Below are 19,025 nucleotides of genomic sequence, written 5' to 3'. Positions count from 1 at the left end.
TCCATATTCCCCCTTGGCTGTGCCCCATACAGTGCTCTGCACTGTCCATATTCCCCCTTGGCTGTGCCCCATACAGTGCTCTGCACTGTCCATATTCCCCCTTGGCTGTGCCCCATACAGTGCTCTGCACTGTCCATATTCCCCCTTGGCTGTGCCCCATACAGTGCTCTGCACTGTCCATATTCCCCCTTGGCTGTGCCCCATACAGTGCTCTGCACTGTCCATATTCCCCCTTGGCTGTGCCCCATACAGTGCTCTGCACTGTCCATATTCCCCCTTGGCTGTGCCCCATACAGTGCTCTGCACTGTCCATATTCCCCCTTGGCTGTGCCCCATACAGTGCTCTGCACTGTCCATATTCCCCCTTGGCTGTGCCCCATACAGTGCTCTGCACTGTTCATATTCCCCCTTGGCTGTGCCCCATACAGTGCTCTGCACTGTTCATATTCCCCCTTGGCTGTGCCCCATACAGTGCTCTGCACTGTTCATATTCCCCCTTGGCTGTGCCCCATACAGTGCTCTGCACTGTTCATATTCCCCCTTGGCTGTGCCCCATACAGTGCTCTGCACTGTTCATATTCCCCATAGATGCTCCACACAAATCTGTGCCATGGCCGCTGCTGCTGCAATAAAAAAAAAAAAGCCATACTCACCTCGCTGATTGCAGCTCGCAGCGTCCGGTCCCGGCGTCTCCCCGCTCTGACTGATCAGGCAGAGGGCGCCGCGCACACTATATGCGTCATCGCGCCCTCTGACCTGAACATTCAGAGCGCAGCGACGCAGGGAAGATGGAGCGGCGCCCGGCGGCTGGAACGCGGACAGGTGAATATTACATACTTACCTGGTCCCAACGTCCGGCTCCCTCTGCCTGTCACAGCTGTCTTCGGCGCTGCAGCTTCTTTCTCTATCAGCGGTCACCGGCACCGCTGATTAGAGAAATGAATAGGCGGCTCCGCCCCTATGGGAGGTGGAGCCGCCTATTCATTTTTCTAATGAGCGGTCCCACGTGACCGCTGAAGAGGGGAAGAAGCTGCAGCACAGAAGACCGTGGGACGGCAGGGACAGCGCCAGGATCGCTGGGACTAGGTAAGTATATCTCAGCGCCCTCACCCCCTTACCCGCCGACCCCACCGCTACCGTGACTCGAGTATAAGCTGAGAGGGGCACTTTCAGCCCAAAAATTTGGGCTGAAAATCTCGGCTTATACTCGAGTATATACGGTATGTGTATTTTTTCAACATCTTTATTTTCAATTGGGAGAAAGGCGGGCAAATTGAATTTTTAGGGTTTTTTTATTATTCATTTTTAACCCCTTTACCCCCGAGGGTGGATTGCACGTTAATGACCGGGCCAATTTTTACAATTCTGACCACTGTCCCTTTATGAGGTTATAACTCTGGAACACTTCAACGGATCCCGGTGATTCTGACACTGTTTTCTCGTGACATATTGTACTTCATGATAGTCATAAAATTTATTTGATATTACCTGCGTTTATTTGAGAAAAAAAATTGAAATTTGGCGAAAATTTTGAAAATTTCGCAATTTTCCAACTTTGAATTTTTATGCAATTAAATCACAGAGATATGTCACACAAAATACTTAATAAGTAACATTTCCCACATGTCTACTTTACATCAGCACAATTTTGGAACCAACATTTTTTTTTGTTAGGGCGTTATAAGGGTTAAACGTTGACCAGCATTCTCTCATTTTTACAACACCTTTTTTTTTTTTAGGGACCACATCACATTTGAAGTCATTTTGAGGGGTCTATATGATAGAAAATACCCAAGTGTGACACCATTCTAAAAACTACACCCCTCAAGGTTCTCAAAACCACATTCAAGAAGTTTATTAACCCTTTACGTGCTTCACAGGAACTGAAACCATGTGGAAGGAAAAAATGAACATTTAACTTTTTTTTGCAAACATTTTAATTCAGAACCATTTTTTTTATTTTCACAAGTGTGAAAACAGAAATGTAACCATAAATTTTGTTATGCAATTTCTCCTGAATACGCCAATACCCCATATATGGGGGTAAACTTGGAAGTGAAGGAGCGCCGTTTGACTTTTTCAATGCAGAATTGGCTGGAATTGAGATCGGACGCCATGTCACGTTTAGAGAGCCCCTGATGTGTCTAAACAGTGGAAACCCCCCACAAGTGACACCATTTTGTAAACTAGACCCCTTAAGGAACTTATCTAGATGTGTGGTGAGCACTTTGAACCCCCAAGAGCTTCACAGAAGTTTATAACGTAGAGCCGTGAAAATAAAAAATCGCATTTGTTTACACAAAAATGATCTTTTCGCCCACAAATTCTTATTTTCACAAGGGTAACAGGAGAAATTAGACCACAAAAGTTGTTGTGCGATTTCTCCTGAATACGTCAATACCCCATATGTGAGGGTAAACCACTGTTTGGGCGCACCGCAGAGCTTGGAAGTGAAGGAGCGCCGTTTTACTTTTTTTTTAATTTTTTTTTGTTAGGGAGTTATAAGGGTTAAAAGTTGACCAGCAATTTCTCATTTTTACAACACCATTTTTTTTAGGGACCACATCTCATTTGAAGTCAGATTGAGGGGTCAATATGATAGAAAATAACCAAGTGTGACACCATTCTAAAAACTGCACCCCTCAAGGTGCTCAAAACCACATTCAAGAAGTTTATTAACCATTCAGGTGTTTCACAGGAATTTTTGGAATGTTTAAATAAAAATGAACATTTGACTTTTTTCACAAAAAATGTATTTCAGCTCCAATTTGTTTTATTTTACCAAGGGTAACAGGAGAAAATGTACCCCAAACGTTGTTGTACAATTTGTCCTGAGTACGCCAATACCCCATATGTGGGGGTAAACCCCTGTTTGGGAGCATGGCAGAGCTCGGAAGGGAAGGAGCGCCATTTGACTTTTCAATGCAAAATTGACTGGAATTGAGATGGGACGCCATGTTGCGTTTAGAGAGCCACCAGTGTGCCTAAACATTGAAACCCCCCACAAGTGACACCATTTTGGAAAGTAGACCCCCTAAGGAACTTATCTAGATGTGTGGTGAGCACTTTGACCCATTAAGTGATTCACAGAAGTTTATAACGCAGAGCCGTGAAAATAAGAAAAATTTTTTTTTTTCCACAAAAATTATTTTTCAGCCCCCAGTTTTGTATTTTTCCAAGGGTAACAGTTGAAATTGGACCCCAAAAGTTGTTGTCCAATTTGTCCTGAGTAAGCTGATACCCCATATGTGGGGGGGGGGAACCACCATTTGAGCGCATGGCAGAGCTCGGAAGGGAAGGAGTGCCATTTGGAATGCAGACTTGGATTGGTCTGCAGGCGTCACGTTGCATTTGCAGATGTAACTAAACAGTAAAACCCCCCCCACAAGTGACCCCATATTGGAAACTAGACCCCACAAGGAACTTATCTAGATGTGTTGTGAGAGCTTTGAACCCCCAAGTGTTTCACTACAGTTTATAACGCAGAGCCGTGAAAATAAGAAATCTTTTTTTTTTTTTTTTTTTTCGACAAAAATTATTTTTTAGCCCCCAGTTTTGTATTTTCCCAAGGGTAAAAGGAGAAATTGGACCCCAAAAGTTGTTGTTCAATTTGTCCTGAGTACGCCGATACCCCATATGTTGGGGTAAACCCCTATTTGGGCGCACGGGAGAGCTCGGAAAAGAAGGAGCACTGTTTTACTTTTTCAACGCAGAATTGGCTGGAATTGAGATCGGACGCCATGTCGCATTTGGAGAGCCCCTGATGTGCCTAAACAGTGGAAACCCCCCAACTATAACTGAAACCCTAAACCAAACACACCCCTAACCCTAATCTCAATGGTAACCCTAACCACACCCCTAACCCTGACACACCCCTAACCCTAATCCCAACCATAAATGTAATCCAAACCCTAACCCTAACTTTAGTCCCAACCCTAACCCTAGCCCTAACCCTAATGGGAAAATGGAAATACATTTTTTTATTTTTTCAATAACTAAGGGGGTGATGAAGGGGGGTTTGATTTACTATTTAGAGCGGGTTTTCTAGCGGATTTTTATGATTGGCAGCCGTCACACACTAAAAGACGCTTTTTATTGCAAAAAATATTTTTTGCGTTACCACATTTTGAGAGCTATAATTTTTCCATATTTTGGTCCACATAGTCATGTGAGGTCTTGTTTTTTGTGGGACGAGTTGACATTTTTATTGGTAATATTTTCGGGCATGTGACATTTTTTGATTGCTTTTTATTCTGATTCATTAATTCATTAATTTCTTTTGGGGGAGGCGTTTATACCGTTCCGCGTTTGGTAAAATTGATGAAGCAGTTTTATTCTTCGGGTCAGTACGATTACAGCGATACCTCATTTATATCATTTTTTTATGTTTTGGCGCTTTTATACGATAAAAACTATTTTATAGAAAAAATAATTATTTTTGCATCGCTTTATTCTGAGGAGTATAATTATTTTTGCGGGACACGATGACGTTTTCAGCGATACATGATTATTTATATCTGTCTTTTTGATCGCGTGTTATTCCACTTTTTGTTCGGCGGTATGATAATACAGCGTTGTTTTTTGCCTTTTTTTTACGGTGTTCACTGAAGGGGTTAACTAGTGGGACAGTTCTATAGGTCGGCTCGTTACGGATGCGGCGATACTAAATATGTGTGCTTTTATTGTTTTATTTTTATTTAGATAAAGAAATGTATTTATGGGAACAATATATTTTTTTTAGGATTTTTTTTTTAATTTTTTTACACATCTGAATATTTTTTTTTTTTACACTATAACATTGTCCCGGGGGGGCATCATGTTATAGTGTAAGATCGCTGATCTGACACTTTGCTGTGCACTGTGTCAGATCAGCGATCTGACGTGCACTCCTGGAAGCTTCCCAGCGCCTGCTCTGAGCAGGCGCTGGTAAGCCACCTCCCTGCAGGACCCGAATGCAGCCCCGCGGCCATTTTGGATCCGGGGGCCGCAGGGAGAAGAAGGTAGGAGACCCTCGGAGCAACGCGATCACATCGCGTTGCTCCGGGGGTCTCAGGGAAGCATGCAGGGAGCCCCCTCCCTGCGCGATGCTTACCTATACCGCCGGAACACTGCGATCATGTTTGATCGCAGTGTGCCGTGGGTTAATGTGCCGGGGCGGTCCGTGACCACTCCTGGCACACAGTGTCGGATGTCAGCTGCGATAGTGAGCTGACACCCGGCCGCGATCGGCTGCGCTGACGGGGGGAGCTATGACGTACTATCCCATCGGTGGTCATATGCAGAGTTCACACAAATATATAATTGATTGGACCAACTCTACAAAGGATGTGACCGAGTATGCAGCTCCATGCGCTTACACTACACTAATGGCAGGAGCCTTTAATACTAACACTCATACTCATACTAATACTAAAGCCAGGGTCACACTAGGGAAAAATGCACACGAGTGCTATGCGAGAAAACATTGCGCAGCACTCAGACCAGTGTTAATCTATGGGGCAGCTCACATCACCGTATTTTTTCTCAGGCGTATTTAGCGTGTGAGTGAAATCGCAGCATGTTGCAATTGTACACGTATATCGTCCGAGACTCGCCAATACAAGTCTATGGGTGCAAGAAAAAAAAAAAAAAAAAATCAGACACCACATGGACCATTAGTCTAGCTTACAAGAAATACGCACTCATTTTCCTCATTTCAGCCCATTGAGCCATAAAATTCAAAACGGGAAAGTCAGTGAGAAATGTAAAGCCATATGGATGTCATACCGATACATAGGTGATAGAAAATCGCATTGTTGCATTGCAAACGCATTACACACGGATAACCATACGGAGAACACTTGTGCGGCTCTCGGCAGGGAGACTTGGACCAATTTTTCATACGTTTAGTGTGACCCCGGCCTAATACTAATACTGCAATAAAAGAACAAGATTAGTGCATGATGTAATTTTCCCACAGAAAATGCTCATGTGCGCTAGCTCATGGACCAACACTAGTCAGTATGTCGCCCATTATGCCCACAGACACTGAGCAAGTCCCCATTTCTTTCCAGTAGTGTGGAGGTGGAATTATACAAATTGTGAAAATCTTTGGTCTATACTAAATTAATAAGCATCAGAGTTGAAGATTTCAGAACTCAAGTACTGTAAAAAAATGAGAAAAGGAGTATACTTTTCAATCCCCAGTTTATAGAAGCACTGAAAAACAAATATGAGAAAAGTACTAGCAACGTCATCAGAAATTTTCATTATTTTTCTCAGATTGGGAAGCCCGATCTTCCGCAGGCCGTAGCATCTAGTAATATGGCAACAAGTAGCATTGTGGAGATAAATCCATGGAAAGCATGCATGCAAAGTGGGTTTAGTAGGGTATGGCAGATGTTTTCAATGTGTTGTAGAAAGCAAACTCATTTCCAGTACACTTATGATTATAAAAGGTGAAAGTGCTCATATTAGACACTCCAAAAAAGCGAGGGTCATATTAAAATATTAGAAGAATGCCTTCCCGGCTAAATAACGAGGAATTTGTAAAGAATAAATAATAAATGTTTTGGACGTAAAACAAAAATATAAATACAAAATAACCATTCGGCTACAAGCAACCCCAAAACTTCATCCATTTCATAGAAAAGGTGGCTCTAGTAGAACAATTTAACTGAAGACTAGTCACTAGGAGCCGACTTAAAGCACGGGCTATTATACAGCTAAATTGGTGTGTCACTCCGAAAGGCAGCATTTCCATTTCGGAGAATGTCAACTATACTTGACGGTTGTACACCAAGCGATCACGTAAGTGTGCCCACAGTAGAGAACCTGTCAGTAATGACACAAAGTATGCTGCTCTAAGGCCCAGAGTATACATTGTAAAATAAACAAAAACAAAGCCGCCAGAACGCAACTAGGAAACAATCTCGGAAAATGACAAATTCATAAAAACGACACCACAGAAAGGAAAGAGTTGTATGCATAATAAAGGCCAAGTGGACAACCAACCGCACCTCACATGGAGCGCCCGTCTGGTGTTGAAATAAAAAAAGATTTTGTGATGGCGAATACACGGATTCTAGCATGCAATTTCCAAAGTATAAGAACAATGAATATTAAAAAAAACACACAGAATGTCAACAGAGTTTGTACGTTTCATGTATATGACCGGAATTATGGGGCTAGGCGGGATTCACACAGGTGCATTATTATGATTTCCTTATATAGTACTATCATACTCTGCAGCACTTTACATGTATTATCAACGCGGTCCCCGTTGAGGCTCACAATCAGTATGCCTTTGGCGTCTAGGAGAAAACCGGAGAACCAAGGCAAACATGGGGAGAACATACAAAATGCTTACAAATGCAGTCCTTGGTGGGATTTGAACCCAGGACCCCAGCGCTGCAAGGATACAGTGCTAACCACTGAGCCACCGTGCTGCCCATTTAAACACCACAGAGCAGCTGGCCCAAACTAAAGCTGGCCCTACAAATTACACAGCTGTCGGCTGAATGAGGCTTAGGCCGATTGATAGGCCAACAGCTATCTCAGTCAGCCATAGGAGCCACTCGTTTGGCCGAGCACTCTCTATGAGAAAACCATTGAAAGACTGCTGCCAGCTTCTCTCTGGGTGAATAAAGCGATCAGCAATCTAAAATTGGACTTACCCAATCAACATTTTCCCGACAATCAATTGGCCAGTGCCCCCATACACATTAGTCCGGTGTCACACTAGCGTGTTTTACGGACGTATGAGAGGTGCTGAAAATACGGATTGCATACGGTACAATGCTTCTCTATGCCCCAGCTCCTATCTGCCGTATTTTACTGATCCGTATTATACAGTGTTCTACAGCCGTAGTAAAACGCAGCATGCTGCGTTTGTCACCGTATTGCGCAAAAAAATACGCCAATGAAAATCTATGGGGGCCAGAAAAATACGGATTACACATGGACCAACAGTGTGACTTGCGAGAAATACGCAGCGGTGTTCTATAGAAAAGCCGGTAATTCAGTGCAGTGTACAGTAAAATCACACTGACAGGTTAGAATAGAATAGCTAAAATAAATGTCTACACATAGTATAGGGGTATATATATATATATATATATATATATATATATATATATATATATATATATACAGTGGGGCAAAAAAGTATTTAGTCAGTCAGCAATAGTGCAAGTTCCACCACTTAAAAAGATGAGAGGCGTCTGTAATTTACATCATAGGTAGACCTCAACTATGGGAGACAAACTGAGAAAAAAAAATCCAGAAAATCACATTGTCTGTTTTTTTTATCATTTTTTTGCATATTATGGTGGAAAATAAGTATTTGGTCAGAAACAAACAATCAAGATTTCTGGCTCTCACAGACCTGTAACTTCTTCTTTAAGAGTCTCCTCTTTCCTCCACTCATTACCTGTAGTAATGGCACCTGTTTAAACTTGTTATCAGTATAAAAAGACAACTGTGCACACCCTCAAACAGTCTGACTCCAAACTCCACTATGGTGAAGACCAAAGAGCTGTCAAAGGACACCAGAAACAAAATTGTAGCCCTGCGCCAGGCTGGGAAGACTGAATCTGCAATAGCCAACCAGCTTGGAGTGAAGAAATCAACAGTGGGAGCAATAATTAGAAAATGGAAGACATACAAGACCACTGATAATCTCCCTTGATCTGGGGCTCCACGCAAAACCCCACCCCGTGGGGTCAGAATGATCACAAGAACGGTGAGCAAAAATCCCAGAACCACGCGGGGGGACCTAGTGAATGAACTGCAGAGAGCTGGGACCAATGTAACAAGGCCTACCATAAGTAACACACTACGCCACCATGGACTCAGATCCTGCAGTGCCAGACGTGTCCCACTGCTTAAGCCAGTACATGTCCGGGCCCGTCTGAAGTTTGCTAGAGAGCATTTGGATGATCCAGAGGAGTTTTGGGAGAATGTCCTATGGTCTGATGAAACCAAACTGGAACTGTTTGGTAGAAACACAACTTGTTGTGTTTGGAGAAAAAAGAATACTGAGTTGCATCCATCAAACACCATACCTACTGTAAAGCATGGTGGTGGAAACATCATGCTTTGGGGCTGTTTCTCTGCAAAGGGGCCAGGACGACTGATCCGGGTACATGAAAGAATGAATGGGGCCATGTATCGTGAGATTTTGAGTGCAAACCTCCTTCCATCAGCAAGGGCATTGAAGATGAAATGTGGCTGGGTCTTTCAACATGACAATGATCCAAAGCACACCGCCAGGGCAACGAAAGAGTGGCTTCGTATGAAGCATTTCAAGGTCCTGGAGTGGCCTAGCCAGTCTCCAGATCTCAACCCTATAGAAAACCTTTGGAGCGAGTTGAAAGTCCGTGTTGCCAAGCGAAAAGCCAAAAACATCACTGCTCTAGAGGAGATATGCATGGAGGAATGGGCCAACATACCAACAACAGTGTGTGGCAACCTTGTGAAGACTTACAGAAAACGTTTGACCTCTGTCATTGCCAACAAAGGATATATTACAAAGTATTGAGATGAAATTTTGTTTCTGACCAAATACTTATTTTCCACCATAATATGCAAATAAAATGATAAAAAAACAGACAATGTGATTTTCTGGATTTTTTTTTCTCAGTTTGTCTCCCATAGTTGAGGTCTACCTATGATGTAAATTACAGACGCCTCTCATCTTTTTAAGTGGTGGAACTTGCACTATTGCTGACTGACTAAATACTTTTTTGCCCCACTGTATATATATATATATATATCAGTGAGACACATATATGTATATATATTAATATTTCATACAGCGCTAGATAGCTTAAAAGCCGGTAATTCAATTGCCGGCTTTTGCTATCTCCTTCACAAACCCGACGTGATATGAGACATGGTTTACACACAGTAAACCATCTCATATCCCCTTTTTTTTGCATATTCCACACTACTGTTAGTAGTGTGTATGTGCAAAATTTGGGCGCTCTATTAAATTAAAGGGTTAAATCGGGGAAAAAATTGGCATGGGCGCCCACGCAATTTTCTCCGCCAGAATGGTAAAGCCAGTGACTGAGGGCAGATATTAATAGCCTGGAGAGGGTCCATGGTTATTGGCCACCCCCCCGGCTAAAAACATCTGCCCTCAGCCACCCCAGAAAAGGCACATCTGGAAGATGCGCCTATTCTGGCACTTGGCCACTCTCGTCCCATTCCCGTGTAGCGGTGGGATATGGGGTAATGAAGGGTTAATGTCACCTTGCTATTGTAAGGTGACATTAAACCAGATTAATAATGGAGAGGTGCCCATTATGACACCTATCCATTATTAATCCAATGGTAGGAAATGGTTAAAAACACACATTCTTACAAAGTATTTTAACCCCTTCATGACCCAGCCTATTTTGACCTTAAAGACCTTGCCGTTTTTTGCAATTCTGACCAGTGTCCCTTTATGAGGTAATAACTCAGGAACGTTTCAACGGATCCTAGCGGTTCTGAGACTGTTTTTTTCGTGACATATTGGGCTTCATGTTAGTGGTAAATTTAGGTCAATAAATTCTGCGTTTATTTGTGATAAAAACGGAAATTTGGCGAAAATTTTGAAAATTTCGCAATTTTCACATTTTGAATTTTTATTCTGTTAAACCAGAGAGTTATGTGACACAAAATAGTTAATAAATAACATTTCCCACATGTATACTTTACATCAGCACAATTTTGGAAACAAAATTTTTTTTTGCTAGGAAGTTATAAGGGTTAAAATTTGACCAGCGATTTCTCATTTTTACAACGAAATTTACAAAACCATTTTTTTTAGGGACCACCTCACATTTGAAGTCAGTTTGAGGGGTCTATATGGCTGAAAATACCCAAAAGTGACACCATTCTAAAAAATGCACCCCTCAAGGTACTCAAAACCACATTCAAGAAGTTTATTAACCCTTCAGGTACTTCACAGCAGCAGAAGCAACATGGAAGGAAAAAATGAACATTTAACTTTTTAGTCACAAAAATTATCTTTTAGCAACAATTTTTTTATTTTCCCAATGGTAAAAGGAGAAACTGAACCACGAAAGTTGTTGTCCAATTTGTCCTGAGTACACTGATACCTCATATGTTGGGGTAAACCACTGTTTGGGCGCACGGCAGGGCTTGGAAGGGAAGGAGCGCCATTTGACTTTTTGAATGAAAAATTGGCTCCACTCTTTAGCGGACACCATGTCACGTTTGGAGAGCCCCCGTGTGCCTAAAAATTGGAGCTCCCCCACAAGTGACCCCATTTTGGAAACTAGACGCCCCAAGGAACTTATCTAGATGCATAGTGAGCACTTTGAACCCCCAGGTGCTTCACAAATTGATCCGTAAAAATGAAAAAGTACTTTTTTTTTCACAAAAAAATTTTTTAGCCTCAATTTTTTCATTTTCACATGGGCAACAGGATAAAATGGATCCTAAAATTTGTTGGGCAATTTCTCCTGAGTACACCAATACCTCACATGTGGGGGTAAACCACTGTTTGGGCACATGGTAAGGCTCGGAAGGGGAGGAGCGCCATTTGACTTTTTGAATGAAAAATTATCTCCATCGTTAGCGGACACCATGTCGCGTTTGGAGAGCCCCTGTGTGCCTAAACATTGGAGCTCCCCCACAAGTGACCCCATTTTGGAAACTAGACCTCCCAAGGAACTTATCTAGATGCATAGTCAGCACTTTAAACCCCCAGGTGCTTCACAGAAGTTTATAACGCAGAGCCATGAAAATAAAAAATAATTTTTCTTTCCTCAAAAATGATTTTTTAGCCTGGAATTTCCTATTTTGCCAAGGGTAATAGGAGAAATTGGACCCCAAATGTTCTTGTCCAGTTTGTCCTGAGTATGCTGATACCCCATATGTGGGGGTAAACCACTGTTTGGGCGCACGGCAGGGCTCGGAAGGGAAGGCACGCCATTTGGCTTTTTAAATGGAAAATTAGCTCCAATCATTAGCGGACACCATGTCACGTTTGGAGAGCCCCTGTATGCCTAAACATTGGAGATCCCCACAAATGACCCCATTTTGGAAACTAGACCCCCAAAGGAACTAATCTAGATGTGTGGTGAGGACTTTGAACCCCCAAGTGCTTCACAGAAGTATATAACGCAGAGCCATGAAAAAAAAAAAAAATTATTTTCTCAAAAATGATCTTTTAGCCTGCAATTTTTTATTTTCCCAAGGGTAACAGGAGAAATTTGACCCCAAAAGTTGTTGTCCAGTTTCTCCTGAGTACGCTGATACCCCATATGTGGGGGTAAACCACTGTTTGGGCACATGCCGGGGCTCGGAAGTGAAGTAGTGATGTTTTGAAATGCAGACTTTGATGGAATGCTCTGTGGGCGTCACGTTGCGTTTGCAGAGCCCCTGATGTGGCTAAACAGTAGAAACCCCCCACAAGTGACCCCATTTTGGAAACTAGACCCCGAAAGGAACTTATCTAGATGTGTGGTGAGCACTTTGAACCCCCAAGTGCTTCACAGAAGTTTACAACGCAGAGCCGTGAAAATAATAAATACGTTTTCTTTCCTCAAAAATAATTATTTAGCCCAGAATTTTTTATTTTCCCAAGGGTTACAGGAGAAATTGGACCCCAAAAGTTTTTGTCCAGTTTCTCCTGAGTACGCTGATACCCCATGTGTGGGGGTAAACCACTGTTTGGGCACACGTCGGGGCTCAGAAGGGAAATAGTGACTTTTGAAATGCAGACTTTGATGGAATGGTCTGCGGGCGTCACGTTGCGTTTGCAGAGCCCCTGGTGTGCCTAAACAGTAGAAACCCCCCACAAGTGACCCCATTTTAAAAACTAGACCCCCCAAGGAACTTATCTAGATATGTGGTGAGCACTTTGAACCCCCAAGTGCTTCACAGACGTTTACAACGCAGAGCCGTGAAAATAAAAAATCATTTTTCTTTCCTCAAAAATGATGTTTTAGCAAGCATTTTTTTATTTTCACAAGGGTAACAGGAGAAATTGGACCCCAGTAATTGTTGCGCAGTTTATCCTGAGTATGCTGGTACCCCATATGTGGGGGTAAACCACTGTTTGGGCACACGTCGGGGCTCGGAATTGAGGGAGCACCATTTGACTTTTTGAATACAAGATTGGCTGGAATCAATGGTGGCGCCATGTTGCGTTTGGAGACCCCTGATGTGCCTAAACAGTGGAAACCCCTCAATTCTACCTCCAACACTAACCCCCCTACACCCGTAACCCTAATCACAACCCTAACCCTAAGGCTATGTGCCCACGTTGCGGATTCGTGTGAGATTTTTCAGCATCATTTTTGAAAAATCCGCGGGTAAAAGGCACTGCGTTTTACCTGCGGATTTTCCGCGGATTTCCAGTGTTTTTTCTGCGGATTTCATCTGCGGATTCCGCACGGTATTTTCCGCACCATGGGCACAGCGGATTTGGTTTTCCATAGGTTTACTTGGCACTGTAAACCTGATGGAACACTGCTGCGAATCCGCAGCGGCCAATCCGCTGCGGATCCGCAGCCAAATCCGCACCGTGTGCACATGGCCTAATTCTAAAGGTATGTGCACACGCTGCGGAAAACGCTGCGGATCTGCAGCAGTTTCCCATGAGTTTACAGTTCAATGTAAACCTATGGGAAACAAAAATCGCTGTACACATGCTGCAGAAAAACTACACGGAAACGCAGCGGTTTACATTCCGCAGCATGTCTCTTCTTTCTGCGGATTCCGCAGCGGTCTTACAACTGCTCCAATAGAAAACCGCAGTTGTAAAACCGCTGTGAAATGCGCAGAAAAAACATGGTAAATCCGCCATAAATCCGCAGCGGTTTAGCACTGCGGATTTATCAAATCCGCAGCGGAAAAATCCGCAGAGGACCAGAATACGTGTGCACATACCAAAACCCTAACCCTAGCCCTAACCCTAGCCCTAGCTCTAACCCTAGCCCTAACCCTAACCTTAGCCCCAACCCTACCCCTAGCCCTAACCCTAACTCTAGCCCTAACCCTACCCCAACATTAGTGGGAAAAAAAAATTCTATATTTTTTTATTGTCCCTACCTATGGGGGTGACAAAGGGGGGGGGGGGGGTCATTTATCATTTTTTTATTTTGATCACTGGGATAGATTATATCTCAGTGATCAAAATGCACTTTGAACGAATCTGCCGGCCGGCAGATTCGGCGGGCGCACTGCGCATGCGCCCGCCATTTTGGAAGATGGCGGCGCCCAGGGAGAAGACGGACGGACCCCGGCAGGATCGGTAAGTATGATGGGGTGGGGGGGAGCACGGGGGGGGGGTTCGGAGCATGGGGGGGTGGATCGGAACGCGGGAGGGGTGGAACGGAGCACGGGGGGTGTGGAACGGAGCACGGGGGGGTGTGGAACGGAGCACGGGGGGGTGTGGAACGGAGCACCGGGGGGTGTGGAACGGAGCACGGGGGGGTGGAACGGAGCACGGGGGGGTGGATCGACGTGAGGGGGGTGATTGGAGCACGGGGGGGAGCGGAGCACAGGACGGAGGGGAGCGGGGCAGTGTACTGGGCAGATCGGAGGGCTGGGGGGGCGATCGGTGGGGTGGGGGCACATTAGTATTTCCAGCCATGGCCGATGATATTGCAGCATCGGCCATGGCTGGATTGTAATATTTCACCCGTTATAATAGGTGAAATATTACAAATCGCTCTGATTGGCTGTTGAAAGTGAAACTGCCAATCAGAGCGATCGTAGCTATGGGGGGGTGAAGCCACCCCCCCTGGGCTAAACTACCACTCCCCCTGTCCCTGCAGATCGGGTGAAATGGGAGTTAACCCTTTCACCCGATCTGCAGGGACGCGATCTTTCCATGACGCCACATAGGCGTCATGGGTCGGATTGGCACCGACTTTCATGACGCCTACGTGGCGTCATGGGTCGGGAAGGGGTTAATGAAATAAATACACAGGTTGTTGTAATATTTTATTATACTGGTAATCCACCTGAAGAACCTTGTCACCTGGAACAAATGTAAAAAACAAAACCATATTCCATACCTTCCGATGATCAGTCTCGTCCCACGCTGTAAATCCATCTGAAGGGGTTAACTAATTTTACAAGCAGAAGCTCTGCTAATGCAGCTGTGCTCCTGCCTGTAAAACCCCGGGGAATGAATGGAATGTAGGTCAATGACCCGTAGTTACCTTCAGTCGCGGTGATGCGCCATATGATGGATGTCCTCATATGAACTCGAGCGTGGGAAAATATTCTGAAAAGTTCCCAGGCTCGAGTTCATATGAGGACATCCAGCAGAGGGTGCATCACCGCGACTGAAGGTAACTACAGGTCATTGACCTACATTCCATTCATTCCCCGGGGTTTTACAGGCAGGAGCACAGCTGCATTAGCAGGCTTCTGCTTGTAAAATTAGTTAACCCCTTCAGATGGATTTACATCGTTGGACATGACAGAACGACGGAAGGTATGGAATATTGTTGTTTTTTTATTTTACCTTTTTTACAGAATGAGGGTCTTCAGGTGGATTACCAGTATAATAAAATATTACAACAACCTGTGTATTTATTTCATTGAAATACTTTGTAATAATATGTGTGTTTTATTAACCATTTCAGACAATTGGATTAACAATAGATAGGTGTCATAATTGACGCCTCTCCATTATTAATCTGGCTTAATGTCACCTTACAATAGCAAGGTGACATTAACCCTTCATTACCCCATATCCCACCGCTACACGGGAATGGGAAGAGAGTGGCCAAGTGCCGGAATAGGCACATCTTCCAGATGTGCATTTTCTGGGGTGGCTGGGGGCAGATGTTTTTAGCCAGGGGGGCCAATAACCATGGTCCCTCTCCAGGCTATTAATATCTGCCCTCTGTCACTGGCTTTACCACTTTGGCGGAGAAAATTGCGCGGGAGCCCACGCCAATTTTTACCGCAATTTAACCCTTTAATTTAATAGCTAGAGCGCCCAAATTTTGCACATACACACTACTAACATTAGTAGTGTGGAATATGCAAAAAAAAGGGATAGGAGATGGTTTACTGTATGTAAACCATGTCTCATATCATGTCAGGTTTGTAAAGGAGATAGCAAAAGCCGGCAATTGAATTACCGGCTTATATGTTTTTACGATTTTTTGAGCACATGGATCCATTGTACGTCCGTATGTCGGTTTTGCAAGCCGGCGAGAAAATCGCACAGTACGGATGCCATACGGATTACATAAGGAGGACGCCATGCGCAAAATATGCTGACACACCCTGCCTACGGATGACATACGGACCACTATTTTGGGGACTTTTCTGCGTATTACGGCCGTAAATAACGGACCGTATTTTTATACGCTGAGTGTGAGGCCGGCCTAAGGCTATGTGCACACTTTGCAGATTCCACTGCGGATTTTTCCGCAGCGGAATTGCAAAATCCGCAGTGAAAACCCATCGCGGTTTTTACTGCGGATTTATCGCGGTTTTTACTGCGTTTTCTTCTGCGGATTTTCAACTGCAGTTTTCTATTGGAGCAGCTGAAAATCCGCAGAAAAGAAGTGACATGCTGCGGAATGTAATCCGCAGCGTTTCCGCGCGGATTTTTCTGCAGCATGTGAACAGCGTTTTTTGTTTCCCATAGGTTTACATTGAAATGTAAACTCATGGGAAACTGCTGCGGATCCGCAGCGGTCAAATCCGCTGCGGATCCGCAGCAAAATCCGCAAAGTGTGAATATAGCCTTAGAGTGCCAGTCAAACTCGTTGAGATCAGCGAGTTTGGAAAATCGGACCAATTTTTCTGATCGGAGTTGATGTGTCATCTAATTTTCTCGTATGTGGAGAGATTAAAAAAAAAAAAAAAATTCTCCATCTTTTCCTTTCTGACAGTCAGTGAAAATTCAACATCACTACGAGTGCAGTCCGATTTTTTTCATGGACCTAATGTCTTGCATTGCCAATTTTAATCCGAACCCCCGGATCAAAATTGGACATGTCTTAGATATTTCCCTGTGGACTGCTCATCTGAGGAAAAATTTGAGTATGTGAGTGGCCCCATAGACTATTGCTGGTGTGGGTGCTATCCGTGTAAATCCCGAATAGCACTCGTACATGAAAATCGGACATGTGAATGAGCTCTTACTTGTATAGGCCCTTCATGGCCTCAGAGACACAAATGAGACTGAGTTTGGGTCCAGAGACTCGCGGTCAGTCAGGCCATTGTGGGCTCTATACGACCATGAAATATGCTCGTGTGAACAGATCTGAGAGCACAGTATGAATGTACTGTACAGAAGGAAGACCGCTTACTACAGATTCACACCCTTCTAGCAACCAGTAAAAACAGACCGCTAAAAAGGAAACACAAAACATTGGACACCAGTGGATTCATCAAGGCCTTTACTGAGGTAACAAAGTATAGGCCCAAGAGATCACCCCGTCATTGTAGCGGGGAGAGAAAAATAAATAAAAGTAGAAGACAGAAGTCCGTTTTACTATTTTAATGGCCAACACACAAGAGTCGAAGCCAATTCTAAGGCTAGGCAGCAGTAGCAACGGGCAAGGAACATTGGCTACCAGGCTCCATGGGATCTGTCAAAGCCTGGGTCGGGGGGTGGTGTTCTCAGAGGTGTCAGAAGAGGTGGGCCATATGGACAAGCTTCCATAGGAACGACGAGAGCTCATAACACCCCTCCAAGACCCCACAAATCCACTCTTGGGGGCCCACCTTCCAACAGCTGGGGGGTTAGTAAACGTGAGCGCGTACCTCACCCTATAGACACGTCTGACCAGTGCGGATTGGTCAGCATGGCCAACCCTTGTTTATCAGAGGGTCCGCGTCCGCGGCCCACACTTACCTTCTCTATTAAGCCTCATCACCTCCCTGCTTTTGCCGCCGTCCTTTCCAGTCTCTTCTACATCTGTGGGAGAAAAAAAGCCAAAGTCAGCGAAGGTACGGCGCCATGTGTAGGAAGCCGGGCACCCATGGGCCACCCATGCCAGGCGCACAGGGCACCCACACTTGGAGCCTGGCTGCTATTCTATGCCATAGTGAGGATCCCCGGCGGATAGACAGCAGAAGGATGGGCCTCATACACACTCAGCCTGCCTGTCTCTGCCGGGATTGTCTCCTGAGCAGGACTACCGGGAGCCGCAGGGGCACCGGGCGCTCTCTCACTTTTATTTTCTATACAGCCATCTAGATGCCTACAGAAAGCCGGGCTGTGCGGCTCACTGGCCGGGCACACAGCAATGCATGGGGCCGTGTTCTTACTGTCGGAGCAGTGGATTTTAGCTGCGTCGATCCAGGTGGACCACGGTTTGCCCAGAAAAGCCTCCGGACTGGGCACTTTGCGATCCAGTGTCGCCATTGCTCTTCCTTCTTGTTGCTTTTCCTTTCCTTCGGAAGCGGAGCGACACGGGATTCGAGGCTCCGTGACGTCATCTTCGGAACGTTCCGACATTGAGCTGACTGGAGGGGAGGGGGAAGCCGAGCGGCCGTGTGTCTGATCCTCCATGCTCATGTTTGGCGACTTGTGGCTGCAGTGCCGCCTGTGACCAGAGAGGGAGCTGTGCTTCCTATTCATGGGAACCTGTGAGGTAAATCCAAGGCATGAAATAATACACGGGGCGCTGAAATGGCAGCAAAGTCGCAAGCAGCGAAGAAACAGGACAACACCAGAACTTTATTTTATTTAGTTTTATTTAAAACCATTCCTTGTTCTGTAAGGTGTAGCCATACTGTGCCTCTTTTATGGCTGTACAGGGTCCAGAACTTTTAGGCTATGTGCACACGTTGCGGATTTTGCTGCGGGTCCGCAGCAGTTTTCCATGAGTTTACAGTACCATGGAAAACAAAATCCACAGTGCACATGCTGCAGAAAAAACTGCGCAGAAACGCTGCGTTGTTTATTCCGCAGCATGTCAATTCTTTGTGCGGATTCCACAGCGGTTTACACCTGCTTCATAATAGGAATCCGCACAAAAACTGCATAAAATCCGCGGTAAACCCGCAGGTAAAACGCAGTGCTTTTTACCTGCATGTTTAGG

At 44.7% G+C, this 19,025-nt stretch overlaps 1 protein-coding gene across 2 annotated transcripts in view; it reads right to left on the bottom strand.

Moving 5' to 3' along the window:
* The window catches only part of ATXN7L1 (ataxin 7 like 1), a 234,773-nt gene extending 216,377 nt beyond the window's left edge, over positions 1–18,396 (bottom strand). For both annotated transcript variants that reach the window (XM_069765083.1, XM_069765084.1), the window contains exons 1-2: positions 18,250–18,396; positions 17,834–17,896 (exon numbers count right to left, since the gene is read on the bottom strand). In XM_069765083.1, the coding sequence (XP_069621184.1) occupies positions 17,834–17,896; positions 18,250–18,346 (160 nt within the window). In that variant the 5' untranslated portion in view covers positions 18,347–18,396. The remainder of the gene's footprint in view (positions 1–17,833; positions 17,897–18,249) is intronic.
* Between the last annotated feature and the right edge of the window lie 629 nt (positions 18,397–19,025).

Source organism: Ranitomeya imitator, chromosome 4 (assembly GCF_032444005.1).
Source record: "Ranitomeya imitator isolate aRanImi1 chromosome 4, aRanImi1.pri, whole genome shotgun sequence".
NCBI classification, from domain to species: domain Eukaryota; kingdom Metazoa; phylum Chordata; class Amphibia; order Anura; family Dendrobatidae; genus Ranitomeya; species Ranitomeya imitator.
The sequence above is the reverse complement of the archived record's forward strand: the minus strand, read 5'-3'. Positions and strand labels throughout refer to the sequence as shown.